Here is a 21005-nt window from a genome sequence, read left to right on the forward strand (position 1 = left end):
ACCCCTTCATAGGTGTGTCCTGGCCTGATTGACGCTCCTATGGTTATAGTTTTGGTTTGGGGGGGAAATAATTAAGTACAGGCTACCGTGGTTTTGGGATGCTTAAGGTCACTGGTTCATCTCCATGCAAAAAGAAATTTTAGGAAGCGGACAGGAGGAAGGTGGCAGAGATTTCTAAATGGAGGGAATGCCTGTCCCTGGTTTTTTCCTTATATGCAAATGTCTTAGATAGTTGTAAGCTGTTATGAGGGTGATATAACCTAAATGCTTCCACACAAGCACATTGCTTTGGGGGAAGAGAAAGAGGTAAGAAGAGAGGGAATATCATGTTTTGTAAATAGGAAAAAAAAGTTATTATGCAGGAATTCATCAAATACTCAGTTTTCCTACAAGGATGGTTAGAAAGAAAAGCGAATCCTATCAATTCCCAATGCAAATGAATTAGAAAAAAATGCAGCCAAACAAGCAGAGGTACTTACCCCTCTCCTAAGAGAAGGTGAAGTGTTACTAAGGTAGCTAGTGCCGTGTGAAATATTTTGGGAGTGTCAGTTGAGAAGTGGTACAGATGCGGGAAACGTTAGCATTTGCTTTTATTGGTAAGGTGACGCAAGAATTGTTACTGCAGCTTTGCTCTGCATCCAGACGTGGAGACTTCGCATATTGCAGGTGGAGGAGCTGCCTGGGAGAGGGGAACTGGGACGTAGTTCTGCATTCTAAGCTGTATGGGGTCTCTCCTGCCTCTGAGGCTTCATTGCAGTGGGGTGTGAAATTTTCGTGTGTACCAAAGCTTAGGGGGCCTTTCTGAAGCAGGACGAATGGAAGGTGTCGGAGGAACACAATCTCATTTAGGGTATGCGATCCCGAGGTGCTCATGGTCCAGTATCCCCCAATTGGGGCAGAAAGGCGAATAGCCGCCTTTGTAAGCGTCCAGAGCCGCGGGTGCAGTGTTTCCTCCTGTCCGGGAAGGGCCGCTAGGAGCAAGCCCGGGCGTGGGGCCGCTCTCGCCGGCCGCTGGTCTCTGTAGACACTCCCCCCGGCCGCAGCCGCGGGTGGGAGAGCGAGGGCGCCGCTAGCACGCGTGCGCGCTCCCTTGGTGCAGCTAGTCTGCGTGCGTGAGTGGGAGGTGGCAGGCCTCGGTCTCTGGCCTTCTCCGCTGACTGTTCCAGCGCGACGTCCCCAGCCATGAACCGGTTTGGTACCCGGTTAGTGGGAGCCATGGCGACCCCGCCGCCGCCGCAGCCGAAAGCCCGCAGCAATGAAAACCTTGACAAAATCGATATGTCTTTGGGTAAGGAGCCGAGTTGGACCGAGTTGGAGTTGGGGGAGGGTGTGGGTGGAACCAAGTACCGCGGTTTGTGGGGGAAGGGGCGGTTGGCCGCAGTTGTCGGTCGAGTTTTTCCTTGCGGGTGGGCGGAACCAAGTGAGGGCCCGCGGGGACACGGGGAGCGCCACCTGGTGCGGTGGTTGAGCCAGAGGGACCCGGGCGCCCCTCGGCGGGGCTGTGGTTGAGGAGGGGCGGTGGGAGTGGGCGGCGCTGCGGGCTGGCGGGGTTTGGAGGGTCGAGGGGCGCTACCACTCGCGGACGACCCGGGCTCTTTGTGAGGAAAACTCGACGGCTTTCCCCTCAAGCGTGTTCGTTCGTTGGCGCTGTCGGGATCGAGGGGAGAGGTCCGACCGAGCCATCCTCGCCCAAGAAGCCCTTGGAGAGCCCGGCTGGGTCTGCGTTCGGTTAGAGTCGCTGTTCAGGGGAGGGCTTAGTTGGGCATTTTGTGCGGCCAGGCCTGTACGCCTGGCGCGGTGCGGGCAGCGCAGAGACGCCCCCGAGAGCTGGCCATTTCTGCGGGGCCTCAGACCTCGGGGCCACATCGGGCGCCCACCCTGGGCGTTTGTCAGAAAACATAAGGCAAGGGCTTCATCAGATGTTGTTTTATTAGGAGGTACGTAGAAAGGCGAGCTCTCCTTACCTAAGCCTCAAAGTTAGCTAATTAGGAAAAAAGCAAAAACTGAAGGAGAGATTGGCATGGATTAATAGGAAGCCGGGTGAAGCTTGGGGTCCAGCCCCTGTAAGGAAGAGTGGGGTGGTTTGGGGAGGATTTTGTAAAAGGTAGGAGGGTCGGTGATTCAATTAAGCACACAGATCTAATCCTAGTGAGGCACTAGCCTTTGGATTAGCTGGTTTAAAATTTTCTCTTTGTCAAGACTCAAGTTACTGTTATCAGATGGGGTTCTCTGCCTGCTGTTTCTGTGGGCATTAGTTTTTCGGATAAGTGTTTGAAAAGTACCTGACAGGTGGATACAGAGGTGTTAACTTTTCCAAGGAAGGTATTTTTCTTTTTTTGCTGTGGTTTATCTGCGGAGTTTTAAGTAAAAAAATCAAGAACTCTTGGATTGCTGCGGTTACCGCACTTCAGAATCTAATATGTGAATTAAGTAAATCATCAGAAATAATAGGTTTGGCCTCAAGTCTTGTCTTACTGATAATCGTGAACTCTAAAGAAGTGAGAAATCTTTTCAGCTAAGACCAAGAAGAATTTAATAAGTATTATTATATAATAATTATTATTATTAAATAAATAAAATAATAATTATTGAGTGCTTACCATCTTGCAGGCACTGACCTAAACATTTTGTGTGTTAACTCGGTTTAGCTTTGTAATAACTCTGTGAGTTATTAGAGATAACTATGTGCTCCTAGTGATACAGAGCATGGAATCCAGAACCACACTGTCTTCAGTTCAAATCCTCTGCCATTTAATAGCCATGTGGTTACAGGCAGAGTATTTCTCAGTGCTTCATATGTAAAAAGTGATAATAACAGTGCTTCTCTGTCTCAGAAGGTTGCCCTATTAAATGAGTCAAAAGGCATGTATAATCCGCTTAGAACAGTACCTGGTACAGAGTAAAATGTGTGTGTGTGTGTGTGTGTTTCTTTTCAGTGTTCCACAATTCATTGTTTATACACCACACCCAGTGTTCCATGCAATACAAGCCCTCCATAATACCCACCACCAGGCTCACCCAACCTCCCACCTCCCTCCCCTCCAAAATCCTGGGTTTGCATTATATTTACATGAACATGCTATATAAGCCTTTGCTGTTATTCTTGTTGTATAAAATCTGAGGCATGGAGAAATAACTTGCCCCAAATCATACAAGTAAGAAAACCGTATAGATGTTGCAGGGAGTTTTCAACATGTATTATCATAACCAATACATTTCTTAAGTTTCTAGGTTTTTTTGTATGTATTTTGTTTGGTGGTTAGGATGTTCAAGTGAAGAAAATGAAGGAATAATTGTCCTTGAAGGTAGAAATCAAGCACTATGATAGATAGTTAAAATAGACATTGGTGTCTTTTCTTTCTTCCAAGAATATATAGCATTCTTTCAGGTTCCTTTTTTTTATTTTTTATTTATTAATTTTTTAAAAAGATATTATTTATTCATTTAACAGACAGAGATCACAAGTAGGCAGGCGGAGAGAGAGAGAGGAGGAAGCAGGCTGCCTGCTAAGCAGAGTGCTCGATGCGGGGCTCAATCCCAGGACCCTGGGATCATGACCTGAGCCGAAGGCAGAGACTTTAACCCACTGAGCCACCCAGGTGCCCCAGGTTCCTTTTTTTCTTAACAAGAATTTTACAGAAAAGGGATGAAGAAATGGTACCTGTTTTTTTTTTTTTAAGTTTATTTATTTATTTTTTTAGTACTTTCTACACCTGACCTGGGGCTCAGTTTTTATGACCCTGAGATTAAGAGTTGCATGCTTTTCTGACTGAATCAACCAGTCATGGTTGATTCATGAGATGATACCTATTTTAGACAGTTATTATGCTTTGTGAATATTCCACTTTATCAGGTCTACAGTGGTTTAGAATCTGATTTTTGTTTGTTTTAAATTGTGGCTGTACGAACATTCATATAGAATACCTACCAAGGTTACCAATAGCTGGCCTCATTGGCTCAGTTTCTTAATTTGAAAATGGATGTTATAATACTTAATAGAATTGTTGTGAGAATTAAATGAGTACTTGTGAGAGCAACTTCTTAGTTACTACTGTTTTTATTATCATGTATATATACTCCTAATGTCATGGAAGAAACTTTTTCATAAAATACCTCATCATAATGGTTATTATTATTTTTTTTAATACATAATCCGTCTACCTGAGTAGGAGAAAGTCATTTTTTTCTTTTAGATTGGAAGAATGCAGTCGATTATTTAACATGAGGATTTAGATAATAAACATTTAAAAATAAAGCAATTTCATATTTTATATGCTTTGCTACTTTTAATTTTGTTATGTTTATTCTTTATTAAATGCTGTTTTAAAATTAACCTGGTTAGTCAAAATTATATTTTGCCTTTTCTCTTTTTTTAAGATTTTATTTATTTAGGGGCGCCTGGGTGGCTCAGTGGGTTAAGCCTCTGCCTTCGGCTCAGGTCATGATCTCAGGGTCCTGGGATCAAGCCCTGCATCGGGCTCTCTGCTCAGCAGGGAGCCTGCTTCTTCCTCTCTCTCTCTCTGCCTGCCTCTCTGCCCACTTGTGACCTCTGTCTGTCAAATAAATAAATAAAATTAAAAAAAAAAAAAAGAGTAAGTAGCACCTTGTTAGAAGAAAGCAGTGTTTCAGAAGTGTTTAAAAGTATTCCCTTTCTGCGCCCCGAGAATGTAACATGTTCATATATCTGACTTCATGAAACCTTTTTTTTTTTTTTTAAGATTTTATTTCTTTATTTGAGAGAGAGAGAGAGAGATAAAGAGTGTACAAATGGGGGGTGAGGAAGGGCAAGATGGAGAGGGAGAAGCAGATTCCCCGCTGAGCAGGGAACCCGATGTGGGAATGGGTCCCAGGACCCTGAGATCATGACCTGAGCTGAAGGCAGATGTTTAACCAACTGAGCCACCCAGGGGCCCCAAAACCCTTTTATTTTAAAACAAATCTTTTTGAGTGTCTTTACTTGGACGAATTTATTTTAGGGAAAGGACTGACCTCAAGAAGATTGGGACGCCTGGGTGGCTCAGTTGGTTGAGCAGCTGCCTTCGGCTCAGGTCATGATTCCAGCGTCCTGGGATCGAGTCCCGCATCGGGCTCCTTGCTCAGCGGGAGCCTGCTTCTCCCTCTGCCTCTGCCTGCCATTCTGTCTGCCTGTGCTTGCTCTCTCTCCCTCTCTCTCTTCAAATAAATAAAATCTTTAAAAAAAAAAAAAAAAGAAGAAGATAACAAAGTACTTTGGGGAGATTTCAATTATTATAATGAATATTTGTGGTTAAGAGTCTTAAAGATTACTGATGGGTTAGGTAGTGTAATATATAAGAAAGGGTTCCTGTAATGTGTAATTCCTTCTTTTACTTCAGAAAAAACTAATTATATTAATATAATTGTTAGGTTCTTGTGTTTAGAGCAGTTTGGAAAAAATAATTGAGGTTAATTAGTTTTGTGAAATTTTATTAAGTTGTTGACCAGGCTTATTTTCTTTATCAGTCATCAAAATTAATATTGGAGTTGGGACTGTGGACAGAGTATTTGGATATTTCTTAAGTGAGTATTTTTGGCTTCTAGAAATCTTTTAAATTTGTAAATAGAAATCTGGAGTACATTTAGTTTCCAGATCTTCATATTGTGCTGTGGTATTAGAGCAGTGTGATGTTTGTAAATTACTTTGGGAGAGTTTAAAAGTGTTTTTGAAAATAATGAGGATTTGAAAGATCAGGTAGAAAGCAAAGTAAGGTAACCCTGAATTATTTTGCTAGAGGAGTGGATTTTTTTTTGTATTATACCTTTATTATGTACTTATTTTATTTCATATTACCTATTTACTTGTCTGTTTCCATCAATAATTTTAAACTTAACTGAGGAAAGGGACCATATTTTACTTTTGTTTGTTTTCATTGTAGCACAGCCTGTCACATACATTCATTGCACACAGGTATGCTCAATACATATTTGTTGAATTGAGGTGGACTTCTTTAGAAACGTACTCTTAATTGAATGACTTATTTATTTATTTTTTACTGCCTATGGTTTTATTGGAAGGTGGTCTTCTTTAAAAACTAGACACTTCTGTGATTATGGAAAGTAAATATGAGTAATTTTTGTAAATAGGCTTTTGCTTATTTATGTGCATTAGATAAAGAAATACTGCCGGTAGGGGCTCCTGTGTGGCTCAGTGGGTTAAAGCCTCTGCCTCTGGCTTAGGTCATGATCCCAGGGTCCTGGGCGGGGCAGGGAGCCTGCTTCCTCCTCTCTCTGTGCCTGCCTGTCTGTTTACTCATGATCTCTGTCTGTCAAATAAATAAATAAAATCTTTAAAAAAAGAAAAAAAAAAAACAAAAAACTGTGGATAACAGAAATCTTCATTAATTGGTAGACCTGCTTTGGGTTACTAAATTGAACTTTACCTATAAAACTTCGTCAGTACTGCAAGTATTTTGGCTGATTTGAGTTTTTATCTTATTTTTGTCTTATAAAAGTGCTTTCAAAGTAGCAAAGAAGTTAGGGACATAGGACTATTAACTAGAAAATGAGATTGAGTAATTGAGTCATTAGGTTAAAATGAAAATAATCATCACATTTCCTATATCACAGATGATATCATCAAATTGAATCGAAAGGAAGGAAAGAAGCAGAATTTTCCGAGATTAAATAGAAAACTCCAGCAAAGTAGTGCCCGGCAATTCAGGATGAGAGTACGATGGGGACTTCAACAGAATTCTGGTAAGTTTTACAAGTAAGCTTTAATAAGGAGCTATTCCTTTGGGTCATAGAATGCTATTTTTAGGACATGCTTAAAACATGGAGGAAATATCTTAGTACCCTTTGTGATTTGCATTTTTTCTACTCTCAGGTTTTTGTTTAATCTTGAAATCTGGTAAACATTTTAAGTTGCTTTAAGTAGGTGATAACCCTGTTTCTTAAAAATATTTTTAAGGTACACTCAGTATATAAATAGTGTAAATTATATTTAGGGCTACAGATTACAAAGGATTTTACATAGCATGAAGTTTTATCTCCTTCCCTGTTAGGTATTTCTTTAACAGTCTATCTGGTGGGTAATTACATAACTCCAGCATACATATATCTAGTGAATGAGCATACTACTTCATAAGACAACTCCATTATTGGAGACAACTCTATTTACTAGGAAGTTTTCTTAATTTGAATTAAATCTTTCCCAACTGTTAACTCTACATAGAGTTATAGGAAGCAAACTCTCTTTTCTTATAAGAGAACTTTTTAAATATGTGGAGACAATTCTGCTTGGAAAATACTTTCAGATTCTTTTTATTATCATCTAGGGCTTTTAGGATTTGTTAAATATTCCAGAGGTAACACTCAGAATTGGATGCCTTAGATGTGACCTAATGATCTTGGAACTCTGCATATACAGTTATTTTTGGCAGTTTGGAGGCTTATTTATTTACAGCCATCTTGTTCCAAAGTGGATTTAAGGTGGTAACAGAACCATATTAATGATTCATTAATTTTTTTAGTGGTTATATCAGTGTTTTAGAATAAACCTTAACTCAAATAAAAAAACTCTAGCTCTTTTTTACACATGTAAAAAATGATGAACTAGAGCCTAAGTTGACTTTTATCCTGTATGTTAAAAAGCATAAAAAACAATTATCTGTGGGCTGAGGATGATTATAAGTAGTTCTATTATCTAATAGTTAATATGCCATCATACCCTCAAAATATGTCTGTAACTGAGGTTAGACCCTACACAAAATTTTATTTCTCTAATGTCTTTCTTTAAAAAAAAATTAAAAAGATTTATTCATTTGAGAGAGAGCATACATGTTCTGTGCATGCATGTGTGCACGTGAGTGATAGGAGGGGCAGAGGGAGAGAATCCCAGGCAGACTCCCTGCTGAGCACAGTGCCAGATGCACAGCCCAACAAGGAACTCCACCCAGGGCTAAACCCCATGTCACATGAGATCATGACCTGAGCAGAAATCAAGAATTGGACGCTCAAGTGACAGAGCCCCCCCAGGTGCCCCTTCTCTAGTAATTTCTTAAACAGCTGAACATAAGCAAGTAAATTTTGGAAAGATACTTAGCTATAGCAAATGAATGTTTAATCCCAGTGATTTATATTTAAAGACTCTTAAAAGTTACTCAGAATACCATTATTTGTACATGATTTGCTTTAAAATAATTTCAGAGTTCACAGAAGCCAGAAATACATTTGTTTACACTAGCCACATGTTAAATACATGATAAATGCCCTGAACTGACCAGGTTCTTTGGGTATTTAGAGTTGTGATTCTTTACTTCAAGGAATTTCTAGTAACAGAGATAGGACAAAAAACATGGAGTTGAGAAATGTCATGAGAGAAATTCCAACAGTATTATAGGACTTTAGATAGATTTTGTGCTAAGAAAATCAGTGGTGAGGGCGCCTGGGTGGCTCGGTGGGTTAAGCCGCTGCCTTTGGCTCAGGTCATGATCTCAGGGTCCTGGGATCGAGTCCTGCATCGGGCTCTCTGCTCGGCAGGGAGCCTGCTTCCCTTCCCCTCTCTCTGCCTGCCTCTCTGTCTACTTGTGATCTCTCTCTCTGTCAAATAAATAAATAAAATCTTTAAAAAAAAAAAAAGAAAGAAAAAAAATCAGTGGTGATTATGGATAAGGTGAAATAGGATCTGGTCCATGAAGGATCAGAAAAGCTTTCCTTTTATGGGGGTTATGATCTGAGCTTTAAGATAAATGATACCTAGGGGCAGCTTAGGATCTTATAAGATTGAACCTGTGCTTGTTTGTTCTCCAGTTACATGTGGCAGAGCCTAAAATAGAACATCTGCTTCTGTCACTGAATGTGCAGGGAGATGAAAGATTGTCTCAAACTCTGATTGGTTGAAAGTTCAGATTTCCACATTGTAATGTCAATAAGCATGTTAGCTTGAGGTAAAATAACACATAAGATAGATAGCCTTTAGCAGACTCTCAATAAATTATTTTTATTAATTTATTTATTTATTAAGTTTTTTTTTTTTTTAAGTAATCTGCAACTTTGAGGCTTGAACTTACAACCCCGAGATCAAGAGTCCCATGTTCTACTAATTGAGCCAGCCAGGCGCCCCTCTGAGTAAATTATTTTTGATGGCTGAACAAATAAGTGAATAAAATCTTCCAACTCTTGGCCCAAAATGTAATTTAGTCACTTACTTAAATATTTGTATAAACAACCTGAATATTCTTCAGTGGTAGAATAGTATACAGTTTCAGTTCTCAAAGTGTTGTCCAGGGATCCTGGGGAATCCCCAACACTCAAGGGATTCACAAGGTCAAACTATTTTTATAATAGTACTAAGACATTAATTGGGTTTTCACTGTTATCCTCTCACAAATGTTTTCCAGAGTCTACATGACGTGTGATAATTAAATTGAATGCGGCATATATGAGAATCTAGCTGTGTAGACACCAGAGAGATTTGCAAAAGTACAGAACAGTGCTATCATTCCTTTTAAATAGTTTTGGGGTTTTTTTGGAAAGTAATTGTTCTTTTTCTTTAAAAATATATTATTTGCCCTGTATTGGGTTTATTATTGTTTTAATGAAATAAATAGTTAAATGTTTTAGTTTTCACTTCTAGTATGATAATATCAATAAATATAAACCCACAGAAATAAAATTTCTGGAGTTCTCAATAACTAAGAGTATAAAGGAGTTCTGAGGGCGCCTGGTTGGCTCAGTCAGTTGAGCAGCTGCCTTTGGCTCAGGTCATAATCTCAGGGTCCTGGGATCCAGCCCCACTTCAGGCTCCTTGCTCAGTGGGGAGTCTGCTTCTCCCTCTCTTTCTGCCCTTCCCCCTACTTGTGCACTATCTTTCTCTTTCTCTCTCACATAAACATATAAAATCTTAAAAAAAAAAAAAAACCAAACCGAGGTCCTGAGACCAAAAAGTTTGAGATGGGGTTTCTTTTAGAGGTAGAAGAGATTGGGGAATATTTGTATGTTGCTTTGGAAAGGAGCCAGTAATATTGCATTCACTTTGTGATTTGACATTTCCCCAAAACCCCTCAAATCTTTGTGTAAGTGATCAGACTCCAGAAACTACTGAGGCAAGTTGATAAGTATATGAGAGAAATCACGAAGGGATTGGGGTAAGGATTCAAATGTAAAATGAAAATTCCTGTCTCTAGTTTTTCATTGTCACACCTGTGGAGCTTTATAAACTAGACTCATGTTCTGGCTACACTCTGTTTTTACTGAAGCAGAATCTGCAGAAGTTGGGCCTAGGGATTTTTTTTTAAAGCTCCATACATGGTTCTGATACATGGCTAGAGTTAAACTGCTGCTCTATTATAGCTGAAAATGTGAAAGAAAGGGTCTTCATAGTGGTAGTAGTTGAAGTAATAAGAATGAAGATGCTCTGAAAAGACAGGAGAGAACTTTCTAGAGGGGCTGGAATGGATGAAAACTAAGAAAAGATGGGGCTCCTGGCTGGCTGAGTCCATAGAGCATGCTACTCTTTATCTTGGGGTTGTGAGTGCAAGCCCCATGTTGGGCATAGAGCTTACTTAAAAAAATAAAACTAAGAAAGGACTTACTATATTAGATGATGTGTTTAGTACCTCTATAATGCTTTTTGGAATATAAGACACAGAAGGTAAGTAGGGAGAGGGGAGAGAATTGGACAGTATGTATAGGTCTGTCTTTATGAAATGTGACAATGAAAGGGTGAAAAATAGAACCATTGCTAAAATTGAGGTACAGCTGGTGAAGTTTGTTTAAAGGTATAAAGGGAGGGAGGCGGAATGGACGATCTAAACTTGCTAGAAGGTTGAGAAGCCACTCATAGAAATAAAAGTGGAAAGGATAATGAGTATGGTAACAATGACTACAGCAGTCAGAAATAGAAGGCAGCCAGGAATAGAATTCTGTCTTTTACTTTCTCCTTTTAATCAGTTTCATTCTTGTTAATGAGACTTTTCTCTTGAGTCTTTCTCATCTAAACTGAAAGCTTTGGTATAATAATGGATTCCTTCTCACTTTAATCTTTCTCTTTGCTAATTCATTCATTCTTTTGGAATACTTTCAGATTTCTTTGTTCCACTTTGCATTTTTTAACATGTCACATTTGAGTACTATAGTAGCATCTGAAATGGTCTCATTGCCTTCTTTCTCCCTCTTTGATTCAAAGATATTGCTTCAAGACTGATGTAACTTGATCATGAATTCTTTGACCCCTCATTCCTTGTCACATACATTCTTTATCCCCACATGAAGCCCTCTGATTTGAGGACACAACATTCATTTATTTCTTATTCTTTTCCCTAGACTGTATCTCATTATGTTGTGGTTAACCATGTCTTTGTAATTGTAAGTTTATGTTTATGTTCCTAATCAAATTTTGCTGTTTTATAATGCCTAGCTGAGAGCCCACTTTTTCTGTAATTATTGGTTTTTTCTCTTTGGAAATGTATCCTAGCTTATATTTTTTACCTTTTATTCTTTAGTTTTTATATTACAGTTTGGAAAGTGTTCAGGTTTTGGAGCCACACTAACTTGCACCTAGACTGATGGCTGTGCCATTTTGTAACTGTGACATCTGGGTAGTCATTGTGCTTCACCTCACTTTGCTCTCCTGCACAATTAAGATGTTGTCATCAGCCCATCAAGTTCTTGTTTAAAGTACTCAGCACAGGGGCACCTGGGTGGCTCAGTGGGTTAAAGCCTCTGCCTTCAGCTCAGGTCGTGATCCCAGAGTCCTGGGATTGAGCCCTGCGTCGGGCTCCCTGCTCGGCGGGGAGCCTGCTTCCCCTTCTCTCTCTTCCTGCCTGCCTCTCTGCCTGTTTGTGATCTCTGTCTGTCAAATAAATAAATAAAATCTTTAAAAAATAAAAAAAAAAATACTCAGCACAGTGTGTTAACAGAGTTAATGGTATCTGTTTCATATTTAATACAAACAAAAATAACAGTAGTTGTAGATTTAAGTATACAGGTTCCCTCAACATGCTTAATCTTTATTTGGTTTCAATTCTAGAAGGAAATCACACATAGAATAACAATAATTTGGTTTCAAAGGGCACCTGGCTGGCTCAGTCAGAAGAGTGTGTGACTCTTGATCTCAAGGTCATGAGTTCGAGCCCCACATTGGGTGTAGAGATTACTTAAATAAATAAAACTTTTAAAAAACCCAATAATTTGATTTTACAATTTAAAAAGTTGTGTCTTTATTGCTTTTCCTCTGGTTATAAAAGTAATCAGTACTTTAGGACTGAGGCAGAGTACCCAAGAAGGGAACAAATCTGGAAGAACTCTGTCACACAGAGTTGCCGTTCTGGTGGAACTCACTAGGAAGCCACCTGTGGAGGTGATGCAACTTAAATTCAATGAAGGATGAGTAGGGCCAGAACTAGTGATGGCTAGGACTAGATCTGGATAGATGCCTAGGGCCCAGCATTTAAGGTGTAATTCACACTTAGATTTTGTGCCTTTAGTGTTTCTTGTGCCTCACCAGTCTCATCTTACAGGGGAGGGATAATGACTGCCACTACATGTTCTGTGCCCTAGAATAAGTCTTGAGGGGTGCACTAGAACCTGAAAGAAAAAATCCTTTCTCTAGAGTCTCTCCAGTGCCCTCCACTTAGAAAACTTAACACTGTGCCAGCTGGTAAGAGAAATGTTCCTATAATAGAAGCAGGGCAGTAAAGAGTGAATTGGGAGCTGAAGGGCAGTAAATTGGTAAATGGTTCAACCATGAAAACAAGTTTTCCTGTCTTGTTGAACTCCGTTCTCAAAATACGCACACTACACAAAGGCATTCTGGAGTTAGGTAAGTTTGGGAATACATACCCTATTATCCCCAACTTAGAGATGGAACACACACATTAGTCCTAAGAAATCCTACAATAAAAAAAGCCAGGTTTTTTTTTTTTTTTTTTTTTTTTTTTTTTTTTCCGTTTGGCTGTGCAACTTTTCCCTTAGAAGACCTGTTACCATATTGCAAGGTGTGTCATACTATACAGGATACCATTCTAAAGACATTCCCCCCCCAAAATTAGAATTCCAAAATAGAAGTGCACAGGGCATCTGGGTGGCTCAGTTAGTTAAGCCTTTAGTTCAGGTCATAATCCTAGGGTCCTGGGATTGAGCCCTTCATTGGCCTCCCTGCTCAGTGGGGAGTCTGCTTCTGTTTCCCTCTGCCTACAGCTTTTTCTGCTTGTGTTCTCTGTCAAATAAATAGATAAAATCTTAAGAAAAAAAATAAAAGTGCCCAATACCACAATTGTTACTTAGTATGGTTCTCTGGAACTTCTGGCCATTGCATTAAGAAATAGAAGAATTGGGGGTGCAATTAGAAAAAAGACTATATCATTTGTAGGTGATAACAGTTGTTGCTCAGTAATCCCAAGAAAATAATTCACTTTTCCCCCAAGAAAAAATTTGAAAGACTATAGAACTAAAAATAAGTTCAGTGCGGGGCTCCTGGGTGGCTCAGTCATTGAGTACCTGCCTTTGGCTCAGGTCATGATCCTAGGGTCCTGGGATCAAGCCCTGCATCTGGCTTCCTGCTCTGTGGGAAGCCACCTCCTCCCTCTCCCACTCCCCTGCTTGTGTTCCTTCTCTCGCTGTGTCTCTCTCTGTCAAATAAATAAAATCTTAAAAAAAATAATAAGTTCAGTGGGATGGCCGATTAAAAGGTATTAATTAAAAACTTAATAGCTCTTGGTAATCCCAGGAATGACAATATGAAAATTATTGTTAGAAAAGGGGTCTTTTTGTGATTGACAACAAAATACATAAAATACATAGTAATAAACTCAAGAAAGACATAAGACTTACGTGAGGAAAAGTTTAAAGCTTTACCAAGTTTAGTGATGAGAAGACTTGAATAAAGTGGTAAGACATACTTTGTCCATGAATATTGTAAAGATGTCAATTCCTAAAAAATTAATTATAAGTTTAATAAAATTCTTTCCAAGTATCAAAAGATATTGGGGCGCCTGGGTGGCTCAGTTGCTTGGGCGTCTGCCTTCGCTCAGGTCATGATCCCAGGTCCTTGGGACTGAGTCATCCATTGGGCTCCTTGCTCAGTGGGGAACCTGCTTCTCCCTCTCCCTCTGTCTGCTCCCACTGGTTGTTCTGTGTCTCCCTCAAATAAATAAATAAAATCTTTAAAAAAAAAGTATCAAAGGATATTAAAACTGGACCCCTGGCAACCTGCTTATGACATGACAGTTCATGGATGGTAGAATAGCAGTAGCCAAAAACACATGGAAAATGTTCATTCTCAATAGTGAACTACCAAAGGAGACAAAAATTTTTTTTTTCAAATATTTTTCAAATACTAAGTGAGAATGATTAAAAAGAACATTCAACATTGTCAATGATGTGGAAAAAGTTGGCACCCTTATTATGTTCCTGGTAATATGAATAAATATAGTCATTCTAAAAGAGATTTTTTACTACACGAACCAAATTCCTTAATTTGTTTTACTATTTGATATAGAATTTCAACTTCTAGAAATTTATATCTTGAAGAAATAATCGGATGTGTATGAAAATATTACCTCTAGAAATCTAAAGAAATGTAAATTTGACTTGCTATATAGTATTGATTAAATGTATGTCCTTGTCGGGGCGCCTGGGTGGCTCAGTGAGTTAAAGCCTCTGCCTTCGGCTCAGGTCATGATCCCAGGGTTCTGGGATCGAGCCCCACATTGGGCTCTCTGCTCAGCGGGGAGCCTGCTTCCCTTCCTCTCTCTCTGCCTGCCTCTGCCTACTTGTGATCTCTGTCAAATAAATATATAAAATCTTTTTTAAAAAATTAAAAAAAATAAACATGTCCTTGTAACAATGTTCTTAGTGTGTATTACTGATACTTTGCAACTCTGTAAAGTCAGAGGTAAATTTATATATAATTGATAAAAGTAGGGTTTTTGAAATTGTCCAGTAGAAAAAATAATCCTGAAAATCATGCTCCCTCCACCCCCATAAGACATTTACCGGTTTTTTGTCTTCTTATAGCTATCTTATTTAAATATTCCTTTTTTCTGCCACTGAATATAAAATCCTTTGGAACTGGATTTGTTTCCCTGCTATGCTTTTATTAATGAGTTAAATAAAAGTTTGTTGCATCTTCACCTCCCCCCAAAAATGTTATTTATAATAATTTAATATTAGAAGTAATTTAAGTGGTCATTGTGAGGTTTTTAGATCAAGTAAGGCACATTAAAAAATAACACAATGAGGGGAACCTGTTGGTTCGCTTAGTTTGTAGAGCATGTGACTCTTGATCTCAGGGTCGTGAGTTCAAGCTCCTCATTGGGCTTGGAGCCTACTTAAAAAAATAATACAATGAAAGAATATTAAAAACATAATATTTACAATAATATTACAATATTTACAATGCAGTGTTAATGCACACTACAAAATAATACATAGACTATGAAGTATTGTTGCCAGGAAGATCGATTCAGTGTACCTTCTAGATGGTACTACAAAATTGTGAATTAGCTCCGTGATAGTCTTTTGAGTTGCTTAAAAAATAGTTGAAACTGGGGCGCCTGGGTGGCTCAGTGGTTAAAGCCTCTGCCTTCGGCTCAGGTCATGATCCCAGGGTCCTGGGATTGAGCTCCGCATCGGGCTCTCTGCTCAGCAGAGAGCCTGCTTCCTCCTCTCTCTCTGCCTGCCTCTCTGCCTTCTTGTGATCTCTGTCTGTCAAATAAATAAATAAAATCTTTTAAGAAAAAAAAGTTGAAACTGAAAACGTTAATTTTTTAAATGTGTAGGAGTAAAAGTAAAGACTAGCAAGAGATGGAATGTTAGTGGTTGTCCCAAGATGGTGGGATAATGGGTGACTTTTATTTTAATTTGTACTTTATATTAAGATTTCTGCAATGAACATGTTCATTTTTTCGTAATTAGAAAATACTTTGGGGCACCTGGGTGGCTTGGTCAGTTAAGCAGCTGTCTTTTTGGCTCAGGTCATGTTCCAGGACCCTAGGATCGAACCCCTCTTCGGGCTCCCTGCTCAGTGGGGAGTCTGCTTCTCCCTCTCTCCCCTGTTTGTGCTCTCTCTGGCTGTCTCTCTCTCAAATAAATAAATAAAATCTTTAAATAATATATTAAAATAAATAAAATACACGTGGAAAGACAAAGTCAAGTTGTGTCACGTGGCACAGAGATTAAAATATATTCATTGGAACTCAATAGGGTCTTTAGCAAAAGTAGTTTAAATACAGTAGAAATGAAAATAAGCCAGATTGCAACATAGTAAATGGAATATGAGATAGTGACCCACTCAAGTTCAGTGTCCTTCAATAGAAATAAAACGTGAGCCACATATGAATAATATATTTTATTTAATGCTATGTATCCAAAATATCTTTGTAGCATATAATTAATACAAGTTATTAGTGAAATACTGTACCTTTTTATTACATCTTAATTCAGACTAGTCATATTTCAAGTATTTGGTAAGTGCATGGTAGTGGATACCACATTGCAAAGGGAAAGTTGTTCATTGAGAAAGTAACGCAAGAGAGAGGGTAGCTACCAGGGAGACAGGAGAATCTTAAAGTCCTTTGCTGTGCATTACACCAACAAAACCCTTGCTGGTGCAGTTTATTACCTCTTTAAAAATGAAATACGTAATTTCAAAAGAAGTACTTGTAAATAATGCAATAATATTACATAATAGTGATATAAGAAATATTATATAAATAATAAATGAAAAATAAAACCCTCGTACCTTCCACTCTGCTTAAGAAATAGAATACCCTATGACCTGTGTGCCCTTCAATTGCATTCTTAGATTGATTTTTTTTTTTTTTTTCCAAACCTCCTACAGGTTTTGGCAAGAATAGTCTGAGCCGTAGAGGAAGAGTAATGCCTGGAAAGAGACGTCCTTATGGAGTTATCACTGGCCTTGCAGCTAGGAAAGCAACTGGAATTCGAAAAGGAATTAGTCCTATGAATCGACCACCTCTAAGTGATAAGGTAGGATGATGGCTTAATTCTGCATCAGATACCCCTTCCCTTTAGTTGTGCTAATATTTCTGTGAATGAGTACAATGTTTCCTTGAGAAAGTATTTCATTTGAATATTTTGATTTTTTTTATGAAGTGCTTTGGATCTTATGTAAAAAATAAATCATTGTCATTCATGAAGAATACCTAAATTTCCATGTTCTTATATAAAATCAATGTGAAATTTTTTATAGGTTTCTGATTTCCTTTGCCTTTGTGTGTTTGTGTATGTACAGTTTTTAACAGGTTATTGAGGTATAATTTTATACTATAAAATGCATCTTTTTAAGTGTACAATTCAGTGAATTTTAGAAAATTTACAGAGTTGTATAATTATCACAGCTATCTAACCTTACAACAGTTCTGTCACTCTAAAAAGAAATCTCATGTCCATTCGTAGTCATACCTCATCATTTGCCTCAGGCAACCATTAATGTACGTTCTGTAGGTTTTCTATAAACTTGTCTTTTCTGCACATTTCATATAAAGGGAATCATATGACAATATGTGATCTGGCATTTAGTTATGATGTTTTCCTTTTTGTATTACTGAATGATACTCTGTTTTATGGATATACCATATTTTGTTTATTCATTCACCAGTTGCTGGATATTTCGGTTATTTCCAGTTTTGGGTATTATGAATAATGTGGCTGTGGATGTAAGTAAGTCTGTATGGTCATAGGTTTTTATTTCTCTGGGATAGATGTCAATTTATAATTAGGCTACAGTGGTTTACCCATTGTAAGTTAACTACTTTTCAATTTTTTTTTTAAGATTTTATTTATTTATTTGACAGAGAACACAAGTAGGCAGAGAGGCAGGCAGAGAGAGAGAGAGACAAGAGCAGGCTCCCCGCTGAGCAGAGAGCCCGATGCGGGGCTCGATCCCAGGCCCTGGAACCATGACCTGAGCCGAAGGCAGAGGCTTTAACCCACTGAGTCACCCAGGCGCCCCTACTTTTTAAATTTTAAGTGAAGTTTTATTTACTTCTCAATGAGTAATTTACTTACTCAATGAGTAAGTTTTATTTACTTCTCAATGAGTAATTGGCTGAAGCATTCCTTCAGATAGTTTCACAAGTATTTTTTCTTCAATTCTTAAGTTTAGTAAGTCCAAGCCACCAAGGACTTCTTTTGTTTCTCTGATCATGCAGGTAATACATACTTGTAAAAAAAAATTGAGGACCTCATTCTTTAAATTATTTTTAATGTGCATATTCTGGTTAAGAACCACAACTGTCTTAGATTCCATAACTTCTCAGCTTTGCCACCACCAGCAGTTGTTTTTGCCTCTAAAACTTATCACACAGTTTACTGATTGTTAAAAATAGGAAAACGTTAATGAGATATGGATACTGGAAGGGAGGTTGGGTTTAACTGCTATCTAATTACTTTTACCCAGTAAAAATATTAAATTACTACATGTGGTCTTTTGAGTTGTTAGAAAAATAGTGAAAATTGAAAATGTTAATTATAGAATGTAAGAATGTACTGAATAGTAAGATCTATTTATTCAAAGTTGAATGATTTTCGCAAAGGTAAAGTTTGAAAAGTGCTCTTTCTTAAAACCCTGTCCTCAGCCTGAATAAGATTAATAGTCTGATTAGGATAAAATACAGTACTTGTGAAGCAGATTATTTTCTAGCAAATTAGAAACCTTTTTCCATATAAATAACTCATTATCTTTTTCTATTCTTTAAACAAGTTACCGTAATGGCTTAATTGGCCTTGAATTGTTATATGTACTTAGGAATTTTACACCTTAAAAAAGTTCTGACGATAATTAGATGTTGTTACTTTATCTTTCATATTCCATAGCTTATGTGAATTAGCGAGATTTTATTTTGATAAAAATACATATTTTAGAAGATTTTTTATTTATTTATTTGACAGAGAGAGAGAGATCACAAGTAGGCAGAGAGACAGGCAGAGAGAGAGGGGGAAGCAGGCTCCCCGCTGAGCAGAGAGCCCGATTTGGGGCTCGATCCCAGGACCCTGGGATCATGACCCAAGCCGAAGGCAGAGGCTTTAACCCACTGAGACACCCAGGCGCCCCCAAAATAAATTTTCTTATCTGTGAGGGGAATGACTGGGAAGATAGCCTACCATTTATATAACTAGTATTTACTGAGAGCAAGTAGCTGTGCCAACAGGGGAATGGTTGTCTCCAGTAATGAATTTTTTTTTCTCTTTGTTGTTTAGAGTCAATTTAAAATAACCCATCAGGTAAAAGTTGTGTTTATGTTCTTTAGAGATTTTTCCAGTGACATATATAATTTCGTCAGTATCAATTCTGTAACTTTTTTCTGTTCGACTCAGAATTTCCCAAAGCTTGAAGAGTATGTTATGTTCCATAGAACTTTAAAAAAAGTTTTTTAAATTTTTTTAATTTTTGAAATATTTTATTTATTTATTTGAGAGAGAGAGAGAGAGAAAATGTAAGCATGGGGGAGGTGCAGAGAGAGAGGGAGAGGGAGAAGCAGACTCCCCACTAAACAAGGAGCCTGATGCGAGACTTGATCCCAGGACCTGGGGATCATGACCTGAGCTGAAGGCAGACACTTAACCAACTGAGCAACCCAGGTGCCCCTGTTCTGTATTACTTTTAACTTGACTTTGGTAATAGTAAACCATTTAGTACTTCTGTCAACTTAAAAAGTTGTGTTGCTGGGACGCCTGGGTGGCTCCATGGGTTAAGCTGCTGACTTCAGCTTGGGTCATGATCTCAGGGTCCTGGGATAGAGTCCCATGTCAGGCTCTCTGCTCAGCAGGGAGCCTGCTTCCCCCCACCCCTCTGCCTGCCTCTCTACCTCCTTGTGATCTCTGTGTGTGTGTGTGTGTGTCAAATAACTACATAAAATCTAAAAAAAAAAAAAAGTTGTGTTGCTGTTGTGTATATATAGGAGCTATTTCCCACTAATGGGTTTTTGTTTGTTTTTTTTTAAGATTTTATGTATTTATTTGACAGAGAGATCACAAGTACACAAGTAGGCAGAGAAGCAGGCAGAGAGAGAAGGGGAAGCAGGTTCTCCACTGAGCAAAGAGCCTGATGCGGGGCTCGATCCCAGGACCCTGAGATCCTGACCTGAGCCGAAGGCAGTGGCTTAACCCACTGAGCCACCCAGGCACCCCTTAATGGGTGGTTTTAATCACTTGTCTGGTTTTAACAATAAAAATAAATGTCTCCATACTATGGAATTCTATTTAACAATAAAAAAGGAATACATCAATTATATGACAGCACAGATACACCTCAAAACATCATGCTAAGCAAAAGGAAAACATAGTACTATGTTCTGTATGATTCCATTTATTTGAAATTGTAGAAAAGGCTAAACTGTAGTGACAGATCAGTCATTGCCTTGGGGGGAGTAAGGTCATGGAAGGGAATTGACTGCAGGGGGCACAAGGAAATGTTTTAGGATGAGTGCAGTGTTCTATATCTTGATTATGATGTCATTACGCGATTATATGTAATAACTCAAATTCATCAAATTGTACACCTAAAATTTTACTGTATGTTAAATAACGCCTTAGTAAAATTGACATAAAATTTAAATACCTTGAAGTTTTTCCACTCAAGGTATAATTTTTTATATCAAAATTATTGTGAAAGAAAAACTTACCTTTTCACTTTTATTTATTTATTTATTTATTTATTTATTTATATTTATACATTTGAGAGAAAGAGAGCACAAGCAGGGAGAGAGAGAGAGAAATGGACTCCCCACTGAGCTGGGACATGGGGATCATGATCTGAGCCAAAGGCAGACGCTCAACCAACTGAGCCACCTAGGTGCACCCCCCTTACACTTTTTTTTTTTTTTTTAAAGATTTTATTTATTTATTTGTGAGGGAGAGAAAGAGAGAGCACAGGCAGGCAGAGTGGCAGCAGAGGCAGAGGGAGAAGCAGGCTCCCTGCCGAGCAAGGAGCCCGATGTGGGACTCGATCCCAGGACGCTGGGATCATGACCTGAGCCAAAGGCAGCCGCTTAATCAACTGAGCCACCCAGGCATCCCCCCGC

General features: G+C 38.6%; 1 protein-coding gene across 2 annotated transcripts in view; it reads left to right on the forward strand.

Annotated features, from left to right (window-relative positions):
* Positions 1-1037: 1037 nt before the first annotated feature.
* FYTTD1 (forty-two-three domain containing 1) overlaps positions 1038-21005 on the forward strand; it is a 31972-nt gene continuing 12004 nt past the window's right edge. The window contains exons 1-3 of one of the 2 annotated variants that reach the window (XM_047734543.1): positions 1038-1288; positions 6586-6714; positions 16802-16950. In XM_047734543.1, coding sequence (XP_047590499.1) covers positions 1183-1288; positions 6586-6714; positions 16802-16950 — 384 coding nt within the window. In that variant the 5' untranslated portion in view covers positions 1038-1182. Of the gene's footprint in view, positions 1289-1492; positions 1904-6585; positions 6715-16801; positions 16951-21005 lie in introns of those variants that run through there. The other variant, XM_047734553.1, reaches the window with a different exon arrangement.

This window comes from Lutra lutra, chromosome 1 (genome assembly GCF_902655055.1).
Source record: "Lutra lutra chromosome 1, mLutLut1.2, whole genome shotgun sequence".
Lineage (NCBI taxonomy): Eukaryota > Metazoa > Chordata > Mammalia > Carnivora > Mustelidae > Lutra > Lutra lutra.